This window comes from Falco naumanni, chromosome 1 (assembly GCF_017639655.2).
Source record: "Falco naumanni isolate bFalNau1 chromosome 1, bFalNau1.pat, whole genome shotgun sequence".
In the NCBI taxonomy this organism is placed as follows: domain Eukaryota; kingdom Metazoa; phylum Chordata; class Aves; order Falconiformes; family Falconidae; genus Falco; species Falco naumanni.
In genome coordinates this window covers 98,474,724-98,500,566 of record NC_054054.1, presented here as the reverse complement: position 1 = coordinate 98,500,566, position 25,843 = coordinate 98,474,724, and the positions used below count along the sequence as shown (strand labels likewise).

At 42.3% G+C, this 25,843-nt stretch overlaps 3 protein-coding genes across 8 annotated transcripts; 2 read left to right on the top strand and 1 right to left on the bottom strand.

The window, feature by feature from the left end:
• The first annotated feature begins 6 nt into the window (after window positions 1–6).
• Window positions 7–6,080, top strand: HSCB (HscB mitochondrial iron-sulfur cluster cochaperone). Of its 3 annotated transcripts, XM_040611545.1 has the most exons (8): window positions 12–398; window positions 466–562; window positions 962–1,051; window positions 1,590–1,734; window positions 2,587–2,634; window positions 3,708–4,247; window positions 5,158–5,300; window positions 5,596–6,080. In XM_040611545.1, exons 1-6 carry the CDS (start codon window positions 184–186, stop codon window positions 3,797–3,799), a joined length of 687 nt encoding a protein of 228 aa, XP_040467479.1. In that variant the 5' UTR covers window positions 12–183; the 3' UTR covers window positions 3,800–4,247; window positions 5,158–5,300; window positions 5,596–6,080. The 3 variants fall into 3 exon arrangements, with proteins under 3 accessions (XP_040467484.1, XP_040467479.1, XP_040467473.1); XM_040611539.1 differs by having other exon boundaries at window positions 5,158–6,080; XM_040611550.1 differs by lacking the exon at window positions 2,587–2,634 and having other exon boundaries at window positions 7–398; window positions 5,158–6,080.
• Window positions 4,127–18,231, bottom strand: LOC121095994 (solute carrier family 2, facilitated glucose transporter member 11-like). 2 transcript variants are annotated; one of them, XM_040611434.1, is made up of 12 exons: window positions 18,129–18,231; window positions 15,957–16,055; window positions 14,206–14,366; window positions 13,433–13,557; window positions 13,041–13,170; window positions 11,671–11,819; window positions 9,280–9,467; window positions 8,656–8,766; window positions 8,442–8,543; window positions 6,838–6,913; window positions 6,192–6,319; window positions 4,127–5,259 (listed from the first exon to the last, which is right to left on the bottom strand). In XM_040611434.1, exons 1-12 carry the CDS (start codon window positions 18,144–18,146, stop codon window positions 5,041–5,043), a joined length of 1,506 nt encoding a protein of 501 aa, XP_040467368.1. In that variant the 5' UTR covers window positions 18,147–18,231; the 3' UTR covers window positions 4,127–5,040. The 2 variants fall into 2 exon arrangements, with proteins under 2 accessions (XP_040467368.1, XP_040467360.1); XM_040611426.1 differs by lacking the exon at window positions 18,129–18,231 and adding an exon at window positions 17,752–17,860.
• Window positions 18,232–18,445: 214 nt separating this feature from the next.
• CCDC117 (coiled-coil domain containing 117) lies at window positions 18,446–25,843 on the top strand. Of its 3 annotated transcripts, none has more exons than XM_040611479.1 (6): window positions 18,446–18,715; window positions 19,002–19,360; window positions 20,079–20,129; window positions 20,498–20,731; window positions 22,180–22,317; window positions 22,849–25,843. In XM_040611479.1, the coding sequence occupies exons 1-6, from the start codon at window positions 18,446–18,448 to the stop codon at window positions 23,099–23,101; spliced, it is 1,305 nt and encodes a 434-aa protein (XP_040467413.1). In that variant the 3' UTR covers window positions 23,102–25,843. The 3 variants fall into 3 exon arrangements, with proteins under 3 accessions (XP_040467413.1, XP_040467403.1, XP_040467423.1); XM_040611469.1 differs by having other exon boundaries at window positions 18,999–19,360; XM_040611489.1 differs by lacking the exon at window positions 22,180–22,317 and having other exon boundaries at window positions 18,999–19,360.

Sequence of the window (25,843 nt, the reverse complement as noted above, 5' to 3'; positions counted from 1 at the left end):
GGCCGGGCCGGGCGCGGCGGCGGGAGGGCAGGGCCCGAGCTCGCGGGTGGCGGAGCCGGCACCGCTCGCCGCCCGCGTCGGTGCCGCCTTGCTGGGCGCGCACGCGCCCCGCCACCCCCCCGCTACGAACGGAGCCAATCGGGGGCGGCCGCGCGGGGGGTGCCGGGAGCGCGGCGCGGGACCATGCAGGCGGCGCTGCGGCGGAGGCTGGGCAGGGCGCCCCGGGTGCTCCGCGCCGCTGAGGCGGCCCCACGGCCCCGCTGCGCCCCGCCGGCCCCGCGGTGCTGGAGCTGCGGCGGCGCCCTCCCCGGCGGCGCGGGGCTGCCGCGCTTCTGCCCGGGCTGCCGGGCCTTGCAGCCACCGGCGCCGCGGCCCGACCTCTTCCGCCTGCTGGGCTGGTGAGTGCCGGCGGGGCGGGCCGGGCCGGGCCGGGCGCGGTCTCACGCCGCCTTCTGTCGCCCACAGTGACCGCTCCTTCCGCCTGGACGTGCAGCAGCTGCAGCGGCGGTTCCGGAGCCTGCAGCGCGCCCTGCACCCCGACCGCTTCGGCCAGAGGCCGCCGGTGAGCGGGGGGGACCCGGCCCCCCACCCCCCGGGCGCGCTTCCTGGGCGGTTCCCGGGCAGGGGGGACGGGCCGCGCCGCCTGCCCGGTGCCCGCGGAGAGGCCGCCCCTGGTGTCGGGCCCAGCCGCCCGCCCCGGGGGGGTCCCGGAGACTCTCCGTGTCCCGGCTCCCGGGCCCCGCTCGCGGCGGTGCCCTGGGGGTGGCCGGGGGGCGCCCCTGGCTGCGGGGACCCTGGCTGAGCCCCCCCAGCCGCTCCGCGCCCATTGCCAGTAACTGTCGGCTCCCGGTTTGATACCTGCCCGGTGGTGTGGGACTGACTTGTGTCTGCTGGTTACAAAACCTAACGTGTTCTGCCACCTGTGAGTAACTCGTTACTGTTATTTATCATCCCCTCGCAGAAAGAACAGCACTACTCCGAGCAGCACTCCTCCTTGGTTAACAAGGCCTACCAAACCCTGCTGGACCCGCTGAGCCGCGGCCTCTATCTGGTAAGGGCTGGGGCTGGGTCTTGCCCACGCTGCTGTAACTGACCACCTGTGGTCGGTGATGGAACCGGACTTTGACTCCATTGTTGACATGCGAATTTGTGTTCCTCCAAAGAAGAGGATTGCCAGGGATCGAAAGGAGTCCAAAACCAAGCTTGTCTGAAAAATTAATTGGCTTTTCCCCTCTTTTCTTTAACGTTTTACTAGTTATTACCATTTCATTTGCCACTCATGTTAGCACTAATTTGTTTCCTGCATCACGTGTTGTGTTTGGACACACACATTTCCTTAGAAATTTCAGTCTGGCCCCTGGCAGCCTTCATTAAGGTTTTTTTTGCTTTGCTTAACTGCTGATTTATGGTCTGCCTATGGAGTTAATTTCAGGACCGACTCTGTTTATGCACATTTCACGGAATAAAGTGGAAGTTTATCAGATATGAATCTGAGTGAGCCCCATTAAAAGACTGAATAGTCAAGAAAATCATTCACACGGAAATAGATGTGAGAACGCCTATTTCCAAATTCCCATTTTCCTCACCAGCTGGAGCTGAATGGAGTGGAGCCGGCACAAGAGACAGACTGTGATGCGGACTCAGAGTTTCTCACAGAAATCATGGAAATTAATGAGAAATTAGCGGAGTCTAAAAATGAGGATATCCTTGAAGAAATTGAAACTTTAATTAAAGGTATGTTATGATTTGAGGGTTTTGTACAGACCTAACTTACTGTATCTTGTGCGATATGAGATCCTTCTGAAGACTCGTAACTTTTTCAGTGTTATTTCTTCTAGTATCTCTAAGTCGCGTTAGTCTTGAATTGACTCACTGCAAGAGCTCCCTGCCCCCAGAAAAAAGCCTTTTCCAATTCATGCTGCTTAAACCTCAAGCCAGGCTTGATAAGATCTGTATAACGATACCTGTTCTGATAGCAAAAATGAGTGTTTATATATTGACTGTAAAAAGGAATTTACTCAACCTTCAGTAGATCGGGACAAGTAGACTGTTCCAGAAGAACCACTCATGAAGCTTAACAAAGTGTTTGACTGACCATGTTAAATAATGTCATTTGTACAGATGTTGTATTTCTTTCACCTTCCTCAACGTAGCAACCATTATGTTAAGTGGTTACTATCCTTATACAAGCATCTTTATTGTTTATGATGTTGGTGACACCTGAAACATTGAGTTTGTTGCTGTATTTAATTCTTTGGAGTAACAGTAGTGTGCCAAAAGCAATTAGAATAACTAGAATAAAACCTAAGTAGAATAGAAGAAAATTAATTGCAGCAGGGTAAACTGATACACGAAAGTTAGTGCCCATTGATTTGTATTGCAGTTGTTGCCTGTATACCCATTTAAACAAAGAAATACAGCTGTTTGAAACTGTAATTAAAAAAATTGACAGCGATATTATGAAAAGCAGTCTTAGCTCCCAGAGGACTATGAGACTAGTAATTAAGTTTCCCACAGCAGACAATGCAGTAGTATTGAATATATGAAGTATGTAACAAAAAGTGAATAAAATAATTTGTTTTACAGTTAAACAAGAAGAACTGACCAAAGAGGTGACTGCAGCTTTTGAAAGAGGTAGCTATTTCTGTAAAGTATTTAGCTGCCATACATAGCAGTTAGAAATGCTTAAAAAGCCACATTCTCTTATTGGCAAATATTTCCTGAACTACAGAACGGAAATACTGCACAAACAAGTGCTCTTTGTTTGGTATTTAGAATAAATACTTCTAAGCTGACCTTTCTGCTGATCTGGGAAATTCAGGACCTCACATTAAAAAAAATATATAGAAAAGTTGTAATTAATTCAATTTGCATCAAAATGACTGCTTCAGGTGGGAATGCAGATCCTAAGAAATTGTGTCCCGGAATACTGGGAAGGACAGACTCTGCTTTTAGTCAAACTTAGCACCTGTTCTGAGGTGTCAGACTTGAATTTGGGAGATCTTGCTCTGCAGAGTTGAAGCGGTCAGCAGAGTAGCAGGTGCTGTTCTTTGCAGTGAAAGTCAAGGCAGAACAATCCTGCTGCTTACCACTGATGCTGTGTGGCAAGAAAAGACCTGATGCCCCATTTAGTCTAAGGTTTGGGGGCCTTCCTGGGCAGTACTCAACATAACTTTAGTCCACAACCAATTGATCAGCAGGAGCTTGAACCATTCCAGACTAGTTTCCTACTCTGGGAAGAAACCTTTACATTTCTTTCCCGGGTCTCAGAATGCTTTCATTGCTTTCATTTATGTAGCAGCATGTTGTAATTGTAAAACATCAAATATCAAAAGCATCAAAAGTAGTGCTGGCTGGGCCCGCACGTGAGGAATTCCTCCCTTAAAATCCATCACTCTTTGTACTGCAAGAGTTAAGGATTCTGTTGTGTCTGTCCTTTTCAATAGGTGATAAACCACCTTTCCCCTCCAGTTGTTTCACTAAGGAGAAACTGTTTCAGAATCAGTTTTGGCATTGACACTATACATTTCTAAATTGTACATTGTCATATGTTCTGTGGAACCCCTCAGCAGCAGGGTTTAATAGTGGATGGGTCCTTACAACTTGTAGCTCTGAGTAGTGAAATGGGTGCTGCCCTTGAAATCTTCACGTTCATTTTGAAACGAAAATTCCCCTGTGTAAACTAGTAATGTTTTATTTCATTTCAGATGATCTTCAAGAAGCTAAGAAGCTTTTAGCCAAAATGAAGTATTTTGCAAACTTAGAGGATAAACTAAAGAACAAGAAGATCCCTCCCTGATACTGCTTCCTTTACTGTTAAGAATTATTTTCAATTAAACAGCTGACTTCACTACCAAAATGAGAAAAATGGTGTTTTCTTCCTACATTTTCATTAAAAGTTTTAATTCTGAGAGAAGGAAGATAAACATAAAAGAAATCCAGTGCTTACTGTAGCATTTACTAAGTAACAGAGGTAATCAAGAAATGCTTACAACCAGGAAAAGTTGGAGTAAGGTAGAACTAGTGTCCTAGCAGTTACAGGTACAGAAATGAGTATCAGAGGGGCACGCAAACACCACCTTCGTGATTAAGATTTCTTACTTTTTGACTACACTAAAGAATGAAGAAGTTGAGAAAGTCATGGACAGATGGGGATTAGGCAGAAAGCTCATTCAACAGGTCCTTGGAGCTCTCTGTAGTCCCCCTTGCATGTGTTCTATCAGACCATGTTGGAAAACCTTTTAAGGGTGAGAAGTATTTAATTCCTATCATCTGTCCTCTGCTACTCTGTGCTTTTTGTGATGTTGACCTCAGTCTGCTGGGAATTGACCTTCAAAACTGGAAGCCATGTTACCCTTCTGTTAAAAGGGCTAACTGTTAACTGTTGCACAGTTTAAAACATTAAGATGCTAGGTTAGGGCAAAAAAAAAAACCAACTCAAATGCCAGAAACTGTTTTATTAGTATAAGTACCCTTCCAGGAAACAAGTCTTTCTAATAAAATTTATTACAAATAACAGTAATTCAGATAGGTGCTGTACTGTCTTTGTACAGTTACGGTAGTAGGACTAGATGAGGAATGTCCTTAAATCTTTGAAAGATGCAAGTGACAAGTGGCAACTAAATACCCCAATTACATATAAACTAGAATATTTCAAATACCAGTTTCTCGGTAGGTCAGTTCCTGTTTGGGCTTTAACGCCTCAGAATATTTTAGTCAAAGTATTAACATATGCTTGATTACGTGAACTGAAGAAGGGGCTTAGAAATCTTAAGAGCTATCAAACAGCCTGAAGAAATTTGCTGCGGGGAGGAGTTCATTGAACACCCTCTCCTGGCATTTCTGCATCCCTGCGACATCAAGTTGTAGCTAAACATCCAATCTTCTACGTCTAGTATGTTGTTAATAGTGTTTCAGCAATATATGTTTTAACAGCATTTCAGAGATTAACTTGCCTTTAATGAAACTTCCTTTAAATATACAGGAGGATTTAATAAGCTACTTGTTCATTTGCAGTAAAATTCTGTAACAGCAGTGAAGTTACACAGAGGTTTTTTTAAATTCATCATGGAATTGTTGTCTTTCATAAAGCTCTGTTTCCTTTTTTCTGGTATTTCTTCCAAAATTAAGCTTGTGAAATTCCTTTTTGATTTCCAGAAAAGATTTATTTTTTGTCTCAGGAATCACGAAGAAGAGGAACACAGCAACTAAGGAGCACTCCGTTAAGAACACCACAAAACAATACTGCTTCAGCCCATTCTGAAAATAAAATTTGATTGCAACGTATTTCAAGTATAACAGTGAGTTTTGGAAGATAAAAAGCCTTTTGTTTCCATTCACACATAACATTGCTGCTCAGATATTTTTAACAAAAACATCTTCAGCCTATCCTTGCTTTATATGTAGCTTTTAAAAAAATTTTAGATAAGACTACTAAGTACTGTGCAATACGCTTGGTAGACTTTTATTTTAAAAAAAATTAAACACTAAATTCACAATGTAATGACAAGTCAGCATTTGCTGTTTAGCTGTGTCATATTTTAAGATGATATGATTTCTTTTTTCTGAATGTTCGTTAATATTTTTCAATGCTAGGCATTAAAATAAAGCCCAACTGTCTTACTGAGAAGCAAAGTTCAACCAAGAAGAAAGGACTGTCACACAGATTCCCTGCTGCATGCTGTTCCTGGCGTGTTGTGCTCTCAGGTGCTAAAACTGAAAATACAGAGCTAGAAATGGGAGCTTGTATTGTTTTTTCCTAATAATCTTCATGATCACAGAACCCTCTGCGAGTTTAGTGAGCTCTTGGAGAAGGTGTGTACCACTAGCCCCATGTACCTCTACTACTTTACTTTGACATGAAAACACAAAGCACTATTAAAAAACGTTATTTGAATCTCAGCATCTGAATAAGTTTTTCTAATTTTGTTACCTGCTCTGGTTTTTTTTAATCTGACATGAAAATTACCGCTGTGTATTCCTTTTCATTGATCATGGTTTATTATTTTTTGTATACCTAAAAAATACTTTCAGAGGGACCAAATCTAGTTATACTGGGTTGAGGGGTAGTGCACATCCTATGTTTAAGTGTTACTGTACAAGAAGAAGCAATTTGATGGAACCTGAGAGCAGAGGAAATGAGGAACTAGGAAAAAGTGAGGCAATTAGGAAAATGTGTTATGCATACTTACCACTATAAAGGGAAAGATCATTCCAATTGTGAAGAAACTAATCCAACTAATAGTCCCTCCTATCATATAAGCAGCTGGACGTGAAGACTGTATAAATAATTCTGCTGTTAGGGTATTTGTTATGCCACCTGCAGGAATGAGTGTCAGAAACAGAACAGGTTATTATGCTGAAATGTCCGTTTGTGGTATTTCCAGTGGTAGAAAGATTGAGTTGCTTTTGAATATGCCACTGGCTGAACTGATTCTATTTAAAAAAAATAAAAAACGAACACATTTTGTAATCTACTGCCCATATAGTAAGTGTCCTAAAAATTGTTCTTTCAGCAGCACTGTGCAGGGAGCAAGGGCCTCTTTAAAAGCATAACAGGCTTTTTCTCCCTTCTTGTGTGACTCAAGGGACTTGAAGGCCAGAACTAAGACCCCCTCGTGTGCAGCTGGCCCTGAGACACGCCACGGTTTAGTCTCAGCTTCAGGCTGCAGGAGACTAAACTGTTCCGATGCGGTGGGCTCGCTTGCGGTGCTTCAGCAGAGCACCGACAGCCCTGTGGTGAGCCCTTGCTGCCCGCCCTGGGCAGCCGAGCTGCTGGTGCCCCACTGGCCCAGACACACGTTCCACCACGTCCAACTGTTTGTCACTGCGTCATACCTGGTCCCAAGCCAAAGCTCAAGATGAAGGCAAATATAGATGCCATGCTCACGTAAGGCACCCATGGGTACAGCTCCTGCCGCAGAAGAGAAGGAGAAGCTTTAGTTCAGAGTTTGATAGTCCAGTTTTAAAGTTTGGCTTAACAGTTAAATTTCCTTCTGCTATTTTATTGCAACTGAGACCAACAGTCACTCATGGCTGTTTACAGCTAATTTATTTAACAGTACTGCTTCAGAGAAATCAATATTGTTCATTTAATAATTTTTACTAAATGGAGTCTAGTAGTTCTATCAATATTTATAATTAGTCCTTTGAGGCTCAAAATTTGCACCAATATTGAACACAGCTATTATGTGTTGTTAGTAGTTTAACATTTTGTCTGTTGTTTATTTTGGTATTTTGTACTGATCCCATGAGTTAGCGGTCGTTAAGCACTTCCATAGCACGAACAGACTTATCATATTATTTGTGTATAAGTAAATTTAAAGAATAAATAAATAAAATAAGTAAATAGTGCAGTGAGGACACAGTAGGATTACTATATACATATGAAACTAGGCACTTTAGACCAAACCTGAGCTTTGAAATCCCGTTATTCAAAAGCAAACCAGGAAATACACACAATACAAAAATTAAACCTAGGCCTCAGCCTAATGACTGGCTCATTCAACTTCGTGCCTCACCTAGCAGCCTGCTTCACACCAACCACACAGAAACTACTGTCAGTGCCTCTTCTGTGGCCTGCTTCCCAATCGGCACAGCCCCTAACCCTGCCATCCCTCCAGACGTCAGAGCTGCAATGTGACTGCGTGATCCACCTGTCTAAAACCAGCTCCAAACACTGAGGGCATGGGTAGGGCCAGAATTGCAGCTCTCTAATCCCACCTTTGTTGGATAAGGGCTTATCAGGCAACCAAATACTGACTAAATCGAGTTGGTCACCGTTGGAGCTACACCTGTATCATTTTATTTGGATTACCAAAGGTAACTATAAATACTTACTACAGCACAGTCTGCCAGTGTAGAGGCAGATCTTCTCTAAACATTCATTTCAGGAGGTTTGTGGGGCTGCCTTATTTGAGTTGGTATGGTACACAGATAAATTTATGATGCATCAAAGAGATATTACATCAAAAAACGAGGCAGGATGTTGTCTTTGCATGATGTATTTAAGGCATTGTGAATTCAAAGTTTCCAATAGTTTTTGTGAATTTACACTTGATGGGTTTAAGTGTCTTGCATTTCAGCATCTTTACAGTATTTTCTGGGTTTTTGCTTTACAATTAAGTGACTGAAGTAGACTGATGCTTAATTCCATTAGTATGTAGTATTTTACCCTAAAATTACTTTAAAACCTAGAATACATGCCATTTTGTCATCACTAAGTTTTGTCAGCATTAAACACAGCCGCAGCTTTAAGACATACACGATCAAATCTTAGGTGAGAGCATTCTCCTACTTTAGGCTGCCGAACTGATCAAATCTCAATTTTGTCATCTTTTATGCTGCTGTTTAAACCTATGCAACTCTTCCAGCTTCTTTCAAGCATCACAGATTTTCACTCACTATAGTCATATCATGTAATATGAATGAGTCCTTTACACCTGGTAAGTCAGAGAGAACGTTAAAACAATGCTCCAAAGGGTCATAAGGAGATAGCCCCCAATGATGAGGCATCTTCTTCCCACGTAGTCTATCAGTAAACCCTGTGGACAAGACATAATTTTCTGTTACTATATTGATCTCATATTTACCAATGTTCTTCTCAAGAAGAATCATTACCCTTTATGCTAGGACGTAGAATAAATTGTTACTTACACAGGTGAGGGCCGTGAAGCATTCACAAGCTCCAGTGCCAAGTGTCACATAAGGGATCTTTTCTGCTGAGATCCCAGCTTCTTCAAAAATGTAAGTGGCATAGAAATATATCTATAACAGAAAAAAGAAAAAAAAAAAAAAAAAGAGGTGTTGCCAGCAGTTAAATTGTCGGCTGGAAACAAAGTCAAGTTCATACTAAACACAGAGCTCGCTGTATTTTATACTGTGAATTATTAATTTGACACAAACAGCAAGAAGAATGTTAAATTCACGTCTAGGTAAATATATTGCTATCATAAAAGCAAATATAATGACTCAACTTACTGAATATATTTCACACTCTTAAACCAGCCACAATGGGATAAGGTGATCTACCTTCACTTACTTTTTTAGAAGAATGTAAACACAAGTATTAAGTCATTCTTTAAATCAATTTACAGACCAGAAACACAGAAATGAAAAAAAAAAATGGAGGGGGAGAGAAACAGAGAAATAATATGAAGATATTCTTTCCCACTTAACTAATTTCTCTGAGCTTCTCTATGTGGATCCTTTGTGTTAATGAAAGGTTGAAAAACACATGGAAAGTAACTATTTAAGCTGTTTGTACATACGAAATCTTACAGCATTTATTCCACTGAGCTGCTGGCCCATAGTCATCACAATCACAGTAATGAGCTGCCATCTCACACCACGATCAGTGAATAATTGCCAGGGCTTCCTGGGTTTCTCCCCTTCTAAGGCAAAACATTCCCGCTGTATGTCTTCCATCTCCCTCTGGTACTCTGAAGAACCATGAAATCGCTTCAAAGCTAAAAAAAAGGAAGAAAATAAATTCTCTTATGTTCACCTACTGACCACAACTTCTGGAAAAATGTCTCTCCATAATGATCTGGCTTTTGCTAGGATAGGAAAACTTCACTTTGTGACTTGTTTTTTGCTTGCTGGTTTTCCAAAATTTTCTACTGTGGTGACTGGAGATTTCAGTGGTATGACTTGGCTTTTTTTAGAGGAATATCTGACTTTCAAACACGCACCAAGCAAAATATTTTAAAGTGTTTATATCTGAACCACAGACCTACAAATAGGTTTTTTCATTAAAGGACACTCTAACCAGTTTGAAGTCTTTTGCTTAAATTCTAGGCAGATATCAAGTCTTTTGTTATGTCCCTGTCTTTAATTTTGCCAGTGGAACACATTTAGTGAGGTGGAGTGAAGATGGTAAGTAATTCTTCTAAGGCAAGTATTACCAGAAGTTGTTTGGATGCAAGACTAAAATCTTTACTAACGGTCGTGAAACCTGTTCCTAAAACGTCAGTTCCTCTAAAATCTTCAAGATTAAATACATCATAAGTGACAATTTGTCATCTTTAGGGCAACAGTAGAACTTGTGATGATCCCTGAAAGCAAACTTTCCGGTGCTGTTGTTATCACTAACAGCATAACCAGCTGCAAGCTCCAGCCACTCTTCAGTATCAGCTCAGGAGCAGCCACAATTCTTGGAAAAAAAACCAATACATGATTATGTTACGTTTTAAATAAAAATTGAGAGGGAAAGATTTGAACATGATACAGAGATTGCAAGCTTCACTTACATTTAGAAAATTACATTTAATGAAGAAACTAGATCTTGATCTGAAAGGGACATTATGGTCATCTTGTCCATGACTTTCAAATTAGACAGAATTAACTCTATAGCTCATTTGTAGTTACTGTGCTTTTGCAGTTGTGATAGTCTAGGAATATTTTTGGGCAAGGTAAGCAAAGAGAAAGTTATTTTTGTTAGATCAGCTGACAAACTGGGGCGGGGGGGGCGGGGGGGGGGGAAGAGGCCTGCAGGCACAAATGGCTTTATATAAAACATACCTTTTTTGTCTGTTTGGGTTTTAATTACCCAGTACAATACAAGACTTCGCTGTCTCTGTGAACCCTGCCTCTTCTGTAATTCCTAAAATTCTTACCTTGGCCTAAAGTCTTCCACAAATTAAGCCTCTTTAATTTCCTTTGTTGAAGATCCTTCTTCAACATATGCTGTTCTATCTACTAATACCTTTCCTAGACAGCTAAAAATTCATATGCTCATCAACAGCACTTCAAGAAGTGTTCAAAAAGAAGGAACAGAAAAAAACAAGCAAAAGAAGTGGTTTTCCTTTCTTTATACATAAAATGGAAATGGAATTAAATATAACCCTATCAAATGCTAACAAGGTAAACTTCCTTTCTTCATTTCTCTCATTTATTTAGCATTTTAAAGTGGAAGATCCATGGATCACAAGTGTCATTTTATGTCACTATGAACTACATCAGAATTAGCATATCAGGCCCCAACCCCCTGCAATCCTGGGTTGAAAAAATCTGGCAGTTGATTTGTGCTCCATTGCGCAAATATTTCAGCCCAAGGGAAAATCCAAGCACTTTCTTTTTGACTTTTTAAAGAAAAATGCTTACTGTTGGGACATTTCAAAACTTGCCCACCATCACTAAAAAGGATGGTGAAAGCAAAACATAGAAGCAAAATATTGCAAAGCATTTATTGTAGATTGCATTAAATACTTTGACTCAAAGGCATCAGGGTTTCTCATTTGCCAAACATGTAAGACCGTACTTTGCGTCCAACTGCAATGACACTGTCTTTACCCTCTTTGGCTCAGCCAGCGAAGTCTGGCAGCTACACAGCCTGTGACTGTGTGCCCCGAGGGGCATTCAAGTATGTTACTACATCCAGTATGTTACTACATCCAGGAGAAACATTATGAAACATTTAGAGATTTCATTGGAGTAAAAAAACATGAACGTATACTTGAAACGAGGTAATAAAAAGTTTTGTTCACAATCCATTATAGGCTTCTGAGTTCCACAATCACCTTTTCCATATAAGCTCACTGGAGGAAAAAACATGGGTGAAAAAATCACTAGGCTGTGCTGTGTTGATAAAGATAAAAGGAGAATCTGGACCCCAATACACTCATTGCACACTTCTGAAGACACAGAGAAAGTACAGATGCTGTAAATTACCTTTGGCACAGCTCAGCTCATCACCTCTGTCAATAAGAAGGTATCTGGGACTTTCAGGAAACCATGGCAGGAATAAAAGTTGGGCAAATGCTGGGAAACAGCTGCTGGATAGCAACACAGGCCAATATGTTTCTCCACCTAATAATTCCCTGGGAGAGGTGTGGAAAAAGAGCGGAAAAAAACCCAAGTAATTAGCTATTGGTAACTATTCAGAAGAGTTTTGGGAGCAAGGTGTTTGTCCTTTGAGAACAGTTCCCTTGTAACCAGGTACCTACATCTTGTGAACGTCAGCAGGAGGAGGCTGGGAAAGTATTTCCCAGCTACTCTGAAATCAGGTTTCACTCAGGAAGAGGCGAGCAATGCTACTTTATGGCTGCTTATTGCTGTGTTGGTCCTAAGCATTATTTTCATGTTTGCCAAAGCAGTGTAGTCTAGCAATGCAGGAAAGTAAAAACATATGAACTTCACCTGAAGGTTGGCACCAGCATTTGCTTTTGAGAGTCACACAAGAATTTAGGACAGAAAGGAACTCAGAAGGTCATCCGATCCCCCCTCCCATTCAAAGTTGATCTGATGAGAAGGGCTATTACATAGAAAGGAATCACTAAAATTGGTATAGTTAGAATCAGCAGGATGATCTACTGTGGGCAATGTAAACCTGTTAAATTTTAAATACTGGCCCTAGATTATGCTGTCTGAGGTTTATGTTCTACGTATTTTGCAGCAATTCACACCTAAAGTATCTAGCAAAATCAGTTAATTCAGAAGCTAGTAATAAGGAAAAAGGAAGAAAAGTGCTTTTGGTAGTGGGACACAGAAAAAAACAGGTAATGTGCTGTTACTTGGGCTACTAGCGGTTGCTCTTAGGGCAGTGGAAGGCTTCTAGCAGACAAAGAAGCTTTTCATCTTGAAGTTGGTGCAGTCTCTGTTCTTGGAACTTTTTAAGATCCAACTGGATAAAGTCCCTAGCAGCTTCATCTGATCTTACAAGGGACAAAACCAACAGGAGTGCTGCAATACAGAAACTGTGAGTCCTTTGCTCTCAAGTCCTGTCTTACAAACGTCCGCTGTCTCCAGCAAGAAACCAGCAGAAAATACGAACCCAGCACAGATGTGCCTGTTTTACTGATGCTGTTCTGGCTGACCCACCTAAACTGATAACACTTCCCTGGGGACATAGCACAGATGGTTTGCAGTTGTAGGAATAAGGTGACAAAAGCAGGCGGTTTCTTCTTACAGGTAGACCTACTGCGTGAAGCTGAATCACTAACACTACAATGGCCACAATGAATGTTTTGCAGGGAGCTGCAGGAAACTAGAATTCTTTACATACAATTAATGCAAGGCAGGAAAAAAAACGCATTTCTAACCTTAAACCAATTATTTGTCCTGTCAGAATCCCTCCAGTCAGAAAGATGGAACTCCCCATGGCCATGCTACCTCGAAGATGTTTTGGGGCAACCTCCCCAATATACAGAGGCTGCACACAGAGCCCAATACCTGCAAGTAAATAGAAAAACATCTTCCTATTAGTAGATTTTACTGTGAAAAGAGTTAAAGAACCAAAACATGCAAGCAATCAGACTTAGTTAATTTCCTATTCACTTAGATGCCTTGATTACAAGTTAGACTACAGAACATTTTTGTCATCATATCTACAAAAGAGCATACAAACACATATCATAGTACCTAAAGAAGCAGCAGTAACAATAATTTAGCATTCACCATAGTTTACTGAAAGTAGGAATACGAAATCATTCACCTGAATTTATGCCAATCAAAAACCTTCCAGCAATCAGTAACTCAAACAATCCTGTAGGAAAACTGATCCCCATTAAAATGGAGGCCACTATTGCTATAATATTATTCAGCAAAAGAGCTCCTTTCCTAATGAGGAGAAAAAACAAATAATTCAGGAAATCTGCAGTAACATATTTATTAAAAAGTTTTCCTTTTTGGTAATATGGAAAGAAAAAATGGGCTTATACTGAAGAAACAAGCTAGTCCCTGGAAATCCAGGTATCTGATACAACTATTTACTTATGGTTAGACTTTTTTTTTTTTTTTTTTTAAATACAAGGATAACACATAAACATGACAGCAATGCCTGACAAGGTAGGAGTGGGGTTTTGTTTATTTTTGCTGTATCTATACAGAATGTGCACAAAACATTACAGATTACGCAGCAATTCCTTAGCAATTCCTTACTGGCATAAAGGCTGCAAATGTGTATGGGGGACCCGTGTTTCCTACCCTACGGTACGTGCACACTCCGAACTTAGAATTCAGTAAATGTAATGGGAAGACTTGACTGGAAGTCTGTAATTCAGGGCTCATCTTTTAAAGTCACATTGGAACAAACTGTAAAATTCTACCAGAAAGCTCTGCTTTGAAGTGAAAAACATTTATAGTCACCTAAGGTACATTTTCTTACACTCCTTCTCCATTTATTTATTTATTTATTATTTATAATATTTGGAGAATTTATTATTCTCCATTTAGACATGCTGCTAAAGGCCTGTGGCTGTAACTCACCTGCCTAGCTGAATCGCCATGCTGCCTCCGATAAGGGCTCCACACAGGCCTCCGAGTGAAAATATAGAAGCAATGACAGACCAAAGGAAAGTCAGCAGATCTGGATTTAGTTCCTTGTGATAACGACTACTCCAGGTTTCATTTAAGAACCTATGTATATGCTGCAGTAGAAAAGAATGATGAATGTGTAGCATCATGTCTAGCCCTACAGCGTAGCACTATAACTTGCACCTCAATCCTGAAAACCAATTCTGGGAACTAACAAAAGGTATCATCTCAGTTGTACTGTATCAAAACCACCAATGACTAGCAGAATCTACCTTGACCACCACACCATTTCCTACTCACCGTACATCTCAAAGACTGCTGAGTAGCTTTGTTTTTGTATTCTACCTCAGGCGAGGCAGAGAAACAATCTTTCCACACACTGCTACAAAAGAGCTTTGCAGTCCCCCCGAATGAAGCCAGGACAGGGGGTGGATACATAGCTCCTACTGTTTTTAGGAATATCTCAGAGCACAGAGATCTCACATAACCTGAAAAACTTTACTGTCAGAAGACTCTTGATTTTGAACTTCATGCCTTAGTGTAATCCCACTATTCACAGTAAAATCCCTTTCTGCAACTCTAATATTCCTCTGCCTTCCTTACAGTATTCATGTATTAGAACATTTCAACTGTTATTCTACACACTTGGTTTCCTAAAATTTGTCTTTAGAAACTCTTGAACTGACATTACTGTAATCAGAGGCTCCTGTTCTTAGCCTGCAAAGACATAACAGAAGAACAAATTTCCTGGGCTCTCCCTCTTTTCCAGCATATTACATGTTCTTCCACAAACAGCTTATTTTAATCTTTGTAGAAAGCATACAGTGTTGCAGCAAATTCACTTTTCACAGTTTCACAAGAAAATAAATCAGCAGACAGCAGAAAATGATACTCATCACTTTCACATGATCATTTGCTCAGATCCTCTTGAGTCATCCATAAAATATGCAGAATTCTCCAAGGCCATGGCAATGGATGCAGAAGTACCAAGTAGGTGAAAAGATGAGATTCTCAGACACTACAGATGCCACTTTTTGAGTCTCTAAGGCCTTTCTCAGTAAGCTGCCTTGTGATGGACAACTATAACTATCCTTTCTCTCTGTTATCCAGCAATAGGACACATGGGAATGGCTCAAAGATGCGTCAGGGGAGGTTTAAACTTGCCATGAGGAGAAATGGTGGCGACATTTTACAGAAAGGGTGGTCAAACCCTGGAACAGGCTTCCTAGAGAAGTGGTCGATGCCCCACACCTGTCAGTGTTTAAAAGGCATTTGGACAATGCCCTTAACAACATGCTTTAGCTTTTGGTCAGCCCTGAAGAGGTCAGTCAGTTGGACTGGATGATCGTTTTAAGTCCCTCCCAACTTAAATGTTCTGTTCTATCCTGTTCTTAATGTTTTGGGCAATTTTAGTAAATTGGTTAATTGGAAGATGTTGCTTACTGAGTTAATCCTTCTAAAAGGGACTTTAACAGAGGTATTTATGTGGCATATCTGGCACTTTCATCTGACACAGAATGCTCCTGATGGGAGGTACTCACAAACAAATTCACATGAAACCATTTTGGGAACCAACAAGAATCCTTAATATGAGAGGAAGCCTGCTTTGGTTCCCCCCTGCAATCACATCTGGCCTCTCGGCCAGTTAGTCAGGATGCTCCATTACTGTAAAACAACACTATGAACAAGAGACAATATTTTACCTGGGTGGGTGCATTGATAATGGAAACATTATACCCATACTGAAAAGTCCCTCCAATTCCAACAGCACAAACAGCCAAAACCAAGGTCCAGCTGGGGAACTAGAGAACAGAAGAAAGTAACTGGCATGAAAAGAGACAGGGTCTTGAACCCACATGCACATAATATCTAGGAGAAAATTACAGTGGAATATATCATGTATTTAGTTTTGAACAGTGAAAGAAAACTACACAAGCTCTCAAATACCTGCAGCAGAAGAAACGTTTCACGCTGACTTTGGCCATGATCACTAACGTCTTTTAGGAATGCAACAATTAAAAGTATCCAGATTCAGTGTAGGCAACACAACCATTGCACTGCTGATGGCATACTTACTGACCTGTGTAAATGCTTTTTGCATGAATCACACCACTCATGGTGTCTACTGTTTATGAAAAAATGCTAGGACTGTTTATGTTGGGTGTCACAGGTACAATGACTCTGTATAAGAATTAACCAAATCCCAATTCCTCTGACTGACATTTCATCTGAGATGAGAGAAATAACAGTATTTTATTTCTCTCAGCAAGTCCCGAGGTTGATTACTGGATGTCTGCAAGTTAGCCAGTTTGATCTCTGGAGGTTTATACAGCGTCTGGCTTTGTGATGTGATGCTTCTTGATTCTACTTTTTATTTAATATGATAGCACTAAAAATAACATCCAGTTCAAATGTTTAGCAACCCTTTCATTAAAAATCAGGTCTTAATTTCATCTTATAGCATCTTTTAGCCTAAATTCCACTGGACACAACAATGACTCCTATACTAACGGCACTTCTGTGATCAAATTTCGTCTTCCTTCACAGACAAAAACTGTACATAATTTTTCATTATAAGCTTGTACTCCCTGAATTTCTCGTTGTAAGGTACGTAGACTAGTTCTTCATCCTTCTCATTCTTGGTCCAATGCCCAGAAATGTTGAGTTATTCCAGATGCTGTATTGCATTCTGAAAGAGCTGTGCCTTTCCTGAAGATAATTAATCAAAACTTCCTTCATTCAGGATTGAAATTCAGAAGTTGAAACTGATCTTAATGAAGTAAAATCCAATTAATATTTCCTTATGGTTTCCTGAGAGTAAAAAGTGTTTCCCTGAATGACAACCAAAGCAATGAATTAAGAGTCACAAATAAGGGCTGCAGCATGTACGGTAAAAAAACTAGAGGTGGTAAATACAGGTAAATATAGGCACTGCACACACAGAGTTTTCTATTAAATACTGCCAGCATCTTTGTTGTGTCACTTGGGTACGACCTGGAGTCTAGAACTAGACACAGAAAACAAACAAAGAAAAAAAACCCAGAATCATTAACATACATCACACAACTTATGTTTTGTTATGACAGCTCTGTTCTTCCTGCCCAAATCAGTCTCTCGTTACACTAACACGCTCTGTCACGTTGGAGTTTGGGCCCCAATTTCTAAGAGAACGTATAAGAGCCTCACCTGCTCTGTAAGCTATTTAACTTCTGACAGTTTGTAAGTACTTTCTCCTCACTTCACAGACATGCCACAAACAAATTTGAATTTACATTCAATCTAAAACATAAGAATCAGAAAATGTGCTTTTACAGCTTGTGTTTTATAACACTGCTAGGTGCCTAAGGAAAACACAGAACCTTACAAGCCTGACCATCTAATGTATTTTTACTTAAGGTAAACATGAAACAATCAGAGAATTTCACATTTGTGCATCACTGGAAACGCTACAAACTCCCTGCAGGATCCATCTTCAGAGGCCAAGACAGTTCTGCTTACCTTGCTGTGCGTGCTAGACCCTCTCAGCAGGGGCTGGGACTCCATTCTTAGTATGGCTGCATTTGAGTTCCTTTGCAAAATTTAGTAAACTACACTACAGGAATAAAAGGTGCTTAAGAAATGAAGTCATTACTCTATTAAAACACAAGATTTTTGCCTTCCAACTAGCCACTGGGATCCTTCTCAACAGTTCACGACTTCTTTATGACTGGAGTGTCCAACTTCCATAGAGCCTTACAGGAGCTACAGAGGGCTTTCCCATGGTTAACATCACAGCACACGCACTTTCTTCATGTAAGTCAAAGCAGAAACCATGGCCTGTTAGCCACCCACTCGCAGGGGGTCTCGGCTACTACAGAAAGCAGCTGGGCGATTACCTTGCGCGCTGGCGGCATACCTCCCGAGGCACGTAGCTGCCGCAACTGCCGGCTGCTTCCCCGAGGCTTCAGCCCACTGAGCGTGGCCAACGCTGCAGGCTGAGCTCCTCATCTGACTGGGATTTGGCAGCTCCACCGGTGGCACGGCCCAGCCCAGCCGTTCTGGCTGCCGGCCACGGGGATTACGCAAGACCACAGACAAGAGCAGCTCTGTCTCGAGGCTCCCTGAGGAGCTGAGGCTTGGCCGGGGCCGGGGAGGGCCGGGGCCGGGGCCAGGGAGAGCCGGGGCCTCCCACCCCAGGGGCCCGCATTGCCCCATGAGCGCCACAGCCACGGCGCTGGCGAGGACTTCACACCCCGCGGCCGCCCGAGCCTACAGCCCCCAGAATGCCCCGCGACCTCCAGGGCCTACAGCTCCCAGAATGCGCCGCGGCCTCACGGGCCTACAGCTCCCAGAATGCCCCGCGCCCGCCCGGGCCTACAGCTCCCAGAATGCCCCGCGGCACCTTCTCCAAGCGCGGCGAAAGGCCTGGAAGGGCCGCGGGCTCTGGTGGAGCCCCCAGCCCCGGGCCCGGCCCGGCCCGGCGGTGAGCGCTCCGCGGCGCGGGCGGGCGGGGGCGGGCAGCAGCCGTGCCTTTGGGTTGCGGCGGGGCGGGCCAAGTCCCGCAGGAGCCCGGGGCGGCCGGCGGGGCCCGCTCACCTTGGCTGCGGAGCTCGACCCCAGCGGGAGCGCCTGGGGCCGGCGGCGGGCGGGCGGCTGCGGGCTGGGGTGTCCGGTAGCGCGGGGGGGAGCCGGCCCCGGGCCTCTGGGGTGGTCGCCCCGCTCGGCGGTGCGGACGCGCGGCGTTGATGGCCTCTCCCTCCCCGCAGCAGGACATGGCGGCGCTGGGCAGATCCTGCCCGGGCCTCCCTGCGGGCCCTGCCGTGGAGTTTCCCCAGGCCCCGGCCGCTGCCCCTGAGCGCCACGGCCCGTCGGCGGGGACGCGGCACGACCCGCCGCCCGGAGCCGTCGGCCACAGCCATTTCCAGCCGCCCGTGATGATCATGGCCGGGAACGGAAGCGATGGTGCCGACGGCGGCCGCTCCTCCGGCCTGTACCTGCAGAGCAGCCTCGACCTTGCCTCGCTGGCCGCGCTGGGAAGCTACAACGAGGGCCTGACGGTCGCCCCGGTGGGCTCCTTCACTAGCGCGGCCCCCTCGCACGGCCTGCACCTGCCGCCGGGCCACGGCCAGTAAGTGCCAACCCCTGGCTCAGGGGCGGGGGGAGCGGATGGCTCAGCTGCGCTGGCGCCGTGAAATAACTTTTCTTTTCAAGGCGGGTTGGAATTTGTTTTTCTCCTGGCAGTGTTTTGCTTGTACAATGTTAGAATCGTATTGCGCTCGTCTTGGCGGCCTTGAAGTTTGTTGGTGGGGATGAAGAGGCCTTCTAAAAGGAGAGAAACGTGATTAAGTTTACCAACATCTTGACATGCTTTTAAATTTATGTACTTTTTTTGACTTTTTTGTTTTAGTTTGCCCTTTCTTATACGTGAGCACAAAAAACTTAAATTATTCCATTAAATGTTGTTGTTTAGTCCTATTTAATTAGCGTATGTCACTGTGAGACAGTGTATTAAGAGACTTAAGTTGGATCATGTGTTGCTTCTTGAAACATTTTGTCAAAAATTGCTCTTGTCCTGTATGGAAAAAATAAATAATGTAAAAGAGGAGAAAGTAGCATGGAAATCTGCTCAGAGAACAGAGTAATTACAGCTGACTTTGACTTTCTTTGGAGCAAAGTGGTCATTTATTATCCAGAACTTCCACTCCCTTCCCAGCCGGTGATACACTGTGATGGTGGCTCTTAGCTGCAAGTGAAATTTTAAAAGGGAGGAAAATATCGCTTGAAAATTTCAGCGTCACTGGAAGTTATAATCAGAAGTTAAATGACCATTCATTTTTCTTTTGCAGTGTCTCTGTTCGCTGTGGAAAGAAGCATAAGCTAGAAGAAGAGGCAGAAGGGTAAATTAAATTTGTCTTTTATAGCCTGAAGAATCTTAATTTGCTTTTTCTTTTCTGTAAAGATTTGAGCACATCCCATCTACAAAATATGCACAAAGGGAACCTCTATCACTCTTTGCATTTGGAAAGCTTTCCCTGAATTGTACATGACCCCAAATCCATTTCAGTTACCTAATTAATTGTGTAGCACTGATTTTCTTTTATGGGTACCTGCATTTTAAGAAGAGCAACGCGGATTTGTTTTCTTTGTGGAGGTTGTGTTTCCATAGTATGTCAAATCTGTTGACATGCACATGACTTTCTGTAATGTTTTTTCCTGTAGAATGCTGCTTTTCTCTTTTGACAATTGTAAACTTACTGTTTCCTAGTTGTCCTGTGCGGAAGAAGAGACTGACAGGAGCCAAAAATTGTCCTTTGAATCCCAACACTGAAGAATGGATTCTCTGTGCAGGTCAGCAGGCAGCTGGGGAGGTGGCAAGTCAGTATGGTGGCAGCGGTCCTGAAACTGCCCTGTTAGAAATTCCCTGTGAAGAAATGGATCAGACAATGGGGGAACAGCAGTGCGAGGTTGCTCGCAGGAAGCTTCAGGAAATTGAGGACAGGTAAATGCAGGGATTGAGTAGCCTGGCTTTGCTGAGCTTTCCCTTTTTTGGTGGGCATTAAGGGGTAAATCTAGCACTTAGCAGTTTGATAATGGTACTGTAAGTCTGAGATTAACCTTCTGTTCGAGTGATTCCTTTTTAGGCTACTTATGGTCCTATGAGTCTTGGGGGTGGTACTGTGATCTGAAATTGAGGGTGCTAGAGCAAGAGATCGTGAAGAAATAACCACCTTTTCACAATCACTGTGTACCATCGGTGTACCGTAATGGGGTTTTATGCTCTTTTGTGAGTAGCCAGAGCTCAGATTTTAACTGATGAGCTCAAGTCTGACCAGTGAACAACTTTTTTCAACCAGCTGCAGCTTGTTCAGTGATTAATACTTCTAAATGCTCGAGGTAGATGTGAATTTGTCAAGGTAGAAAGTAGCATGGACCAGAGACATCTCTCTGCACATATGCAATAAAGCTGAGGTTCATCTTGCTGTTAAATACCAGATAGCATGATACGGGGGTGATGGGGTGGCTACAGGCACTCACTTGCCAGCATTTAACAAATGCACTGTGCGTTCTTGCCTTTGAAAGATTTCTGGGAATGTCACATGTATGTGTATCGGTTGATTGCAGTTGAGCTAGTATTCCAAAAAACCTAAAATGACTACTGCAGACAGTTGTTAGAAAAGCCAAAAGTTTTATAAATTATAAAACAAGATTTTTTTTTAGATGATTACTTCATAGATGGTGCGTGAAGGGAACCAAGGTACTGTTAGATTATTTTATTTTTTCATGGGTGAATCAGTGATATATGTCTGTATTATCTGGCTATATTTGCATTACAAAGTCTGCTTTGGACCTCTTGGAGGATTGTTCCCCATCCTTCCCAGCTACTCTGCTAAATTTTCTTCAAAAAGTTTACCAAAACCAGCGAAGATAACTCTGGCTTGTTCTGAATGCTTCAACTTTTTGTGCCTTTTTAATCTCTGAGAAATTGGTGCAACGTCACTGAAGGTTAAGAACTGTATTCAGCAGCTTTTCAATGATTTGCAGAGTTAAGGTACGGGGAATCAAGCCGGTGAAACTATGGCATAACTGAGACTCGCTCTTGTAATGTGACTGAATCATACAGTTTCCCCTGAAGTGAATTTATTTATTTTCTCATAGTGGATACCTGCGTTGCGTGCTGCTGGATGATGCAGGGATAACAAAGCTAGCTTAGGTACCAGAAGTGGCATAGCTGCTCAAGCGGCTTCTGTGGTGACGGTCGTTCTTAGGGTGTATTGGCCCAAGAGAGACTGGTGTTAACGTGGCCCCGCTGCTTCTGGTACCCAGCCTGGGTCAGATCCCTACACTGCACAGTGCAGCGCACGTAGATGTAACTGTAGTCTGCAGTGGATGTGCCTGTTAACAGTATGCTCAATAGTGTTTATTTCCCTCTTCCCCCTCCATTCCTAGGATAATTGATGAAGATGAGGAAGTTCATGCTGATGGAAATGTTAGCAATCTGCCCACTCTTATCCTGTCAGATACCCTTAAAAAAGGGATGAAGAGGGATTTTGGTGAAGGCCTGACAAAGAAAATAATAGAATCTATGTAAGTTCTGGAGGAAATCATGGTGCTATGTAGCTAACACATGCAAATGAGAAGAGAGACCCAGTCTCATGTTTGTGGAGATGTCCTTGGTTAATGCACGGTGCAGCCCATGTGGTGTAACAGACCATTTGTTTGGTCAGAAATAGGAAGAACTAATGTAAAAGAGAAGTTAAGTGTGACTGGTGGTCATCAAGCTGTCTGTTTTGTACTCCTCGTTTCTACACAGTGAAATTTGTTGAATAAACCCTTGTATCTTGATTTTTATGTATGTGCGTTTCCAAAAGAAGGTGGTCCCAAATTGTGACCAACAGTGGTCGTCGAGTTTGGTACAAAAGAAAAGAAAGAAAATACAGGGTTAGAACTAGAAGTAATGGAACTAGTTAAGGAAGAGGAAATTTAATAGGGGGAAAGAAAAAAAAAATGGACTCTGGAATAAGAGTTCCAGACTAGCACAAAGGATTGAGATAACTCACTGGTTTTAATAGTTGTGATTGGAGAACTGAAGTTTAACTGAGACTCCATCTCTTCTAGGAGCCGTCCGTCTATGGAGCTGGTGCTTTGGAAACCTCTTCCTGAATTTCTCACAGATAAACTGAAGTCTGTTTCTGTTAAGAACGTTAAGCAGCAGAGTACAGAAGGGTGTCAAGCTAAGCAGTCAACGCCAAGAGCTGCTTTTGACGCACAGACTGAAACATTCCCTGAATCACAACAGACTGCGATGTCTCCAGATCAGTATGCTGGTTTGGGAACCTCTGGGTGTGCAGAAGAAGAGATGGAGTTGTAGATGCCAGATTTCAGACTGGAAGTGGTGATCTTCTGGCGTTTTTTGTTGCTGTTTTTTGATTCCTTCTTTCATTCTGGTTTGATGTGTGAATCTGAAGTTTTATTATTTGTTTTGGGTTTTCCTACTAACAATCATAAGAATGTGGATTGGCCAGACACAAGGGAACTGAAAAAATCCGTAAGATTCCATGCTCCAATCTGTTAAATAGTCTTGGTTTTACTGAGAAGGTAATCCAGAGGCCTTTGGAACAAGGAATTAGCTTTCCTTTTTGCTTAATGGTGAAATACCCTCTTAATTGTCTTTTGGTAAAGTTTAAAAATCCAAATATTGAATGTAACTGTGGCTTAAGCTACATCTTTCATTTACTGAGCCATTAAGACTTTGGTGCCCATGCTATGCTTGGTCAGTTGGTTTAATTTGGATTACAAAAAGGTATGGAAAGGAAGAAACACTTTTGCATTCAGTCGCAGATTGAAAAGCAGTCACTTTGGAAGTACAGCTTTCCACAGTATTTCATCTGTGGCTGGTCTGTACTTTATGTCCACTCAAATGTAGAAATTACACATCTGTGGTGTGGTAGGGAAGGAATGTTACAGCTGAGCACAGGCTTCTTGTTTTGTATGAAGTAAAATCAGCTACTAACTTGCAAGATACTTAATAACTTTAGTCATCTTTGATTCACTGGCTCCTAAATTGTGTTTGTGGGTTTTTGATGCCCCCCTTTCCCAAAGTCCAGAGAAAAGTAGTTCTTGGTAGATTGATTCACATTTTACATTGTGCTGTGATTTTTTTTGTATGCATTGAGTTGGCAAGTCAGTTGAAGACAGTGTACCTTTTGCTTAAATAACAGGCATCCTTTAATTTTTATAAACATGGTAAGTAAATCAGATAACAGGGAGCTGGTTTCCAGCATAAAGAGGGTCAAATGCTGATTATTGTCTGTAACCAAGTCCCAGATTTGAGGCTGCTGGCATTGGTGGTGAAGTAAGGATGATGGTTGTCTTCTTCCTGGGGGAATCTAGACTTAAAACTTAGCCAGAGCATGTGCCATTAACATAACATCATGTAGTTTATACAGATGTGTATGCCAAAAGAATTCAGTGTGTTAAGAAAAGGGATCCTCACTTGGCTACTGCTTGTAACTTTCCTCAGTACACAACAGTTCTGTTACGCTTAAAGCCCTTAAACAAGGCAAAGGATCTTACCTTGCGTTCTTAAGTCCTTGAGCTTTCTCAGAGATAACAGAATTAAGGCTTTTTGTAAGAAATTCCTTTCCCTGTAGCAGGCTCAGTTCAGGGCGCTAGCATCCCAGTCTGGCTTTGACATCTTGCTGACGTAAAGGAGCAAGTCCACAATAACGCAGCTGTTTGCGTAAGAAAATCTACTCTTCTTTTGCACAGCTAATTGATAATCTTTGTGATGGTATTTTTGTTGGATAACTGTTGAATAACCCATAGTTGATAGTTTAAAACCAAGCTTCTCGCAGTCATCCTTTCTTTTCTTTTGGCTGACAGCAGCAGCTTTGTTCAAAAGGTACCCCTGTTTGTTAAAACCTGTCGATCTTGCTGCTCTCGTCGAAGGCTGTGTGAAATTTGCTGTCTCTTGCTAAAACGTTTCAGAGCTTCCCTAAAAACATTCCAACGTGAATAGGTATTACTCTGAAAACCGGTGTATAAATTTACCATTCTGGAAGAACATATGCAGCTTTATCTTGCTGTTATGTCTGATTTCATCTAAGAGTCTGTTACAAATCTCTTGCGTGTACTGCGTAACATTTCTCATATATTACTAAGCTGCTGAACATGCTTAAAATCTACAGCCTTTGACGTGCTACGTTGCTTGAGTATAAAGTAAAGCAGTGCAGTTTGGAGAAGGCTGTAGGCACTGCCAGGGGAAAATGTGGTGCCTCCAAATAACAGCCTGATTTTAAACTTGCGGGATTGTAACGAAACCTCAGGGTTGGAACTGTTTTAGCTGATAGCTCTGAATCCTAAATAAACTGAAAAGAAAGGATAAACAATTCAAAAAATTTGACAAAACCATCTCAGCAACACTAAAATGGCAACAAAAGATGTATAAAACTGGGAGGCCTAAATACATCTCAAGGCAGGGATTTTTAAGAGGAAAAATTTCAATTGTGTATCAAATTTGCAGAATTTTTTGCAGTTGGCTTTTAAGCATACTTTATTGCTCTTATGTTTGTACCAAAGGTTGATGTTCAGAAGTGTGTTTCCTTTTAATTGTTTGATGCTCATGGCATCACTGACCCCTGTTATTCTGCCATCTGAAACAAGAATACAGCAGTAGACTATTGACAGAGACTATGAGATGGGAAGAAACTGCATCCAAGAAATTTGGTTTTGGTAGAAAACACTAAATTTTTTGGTAATTTGTTAATCCCCTTGTGATAGGAGAGAAGTTTGAATTGTTTGAGTTGATGGAAGTGGAGCAGGGCAGGAATCGAGTATCTAGGAGGACTGAGCAAGATTCTTGCCGTAGCAATCACTTGGAGAGAGAGAACCAGCTACTTGGTGTTTTCAAACTTTTGTGTTTGTAAGAGTTTCATTTGTTGTTGGCTTCCTTAAAAGACTTTCATTAAAGCTGTTTACAAGCGGGATGGCAAATGTGATGCAGTATTAGGTAAAACTTTATTTTGAGTTATGGAATATCTGATTCTGGTCTGTCTTCTCTTGGGACCAAATCACCCTTTGTATGTCAGTTTTCAATAAATTTTCTAAAATA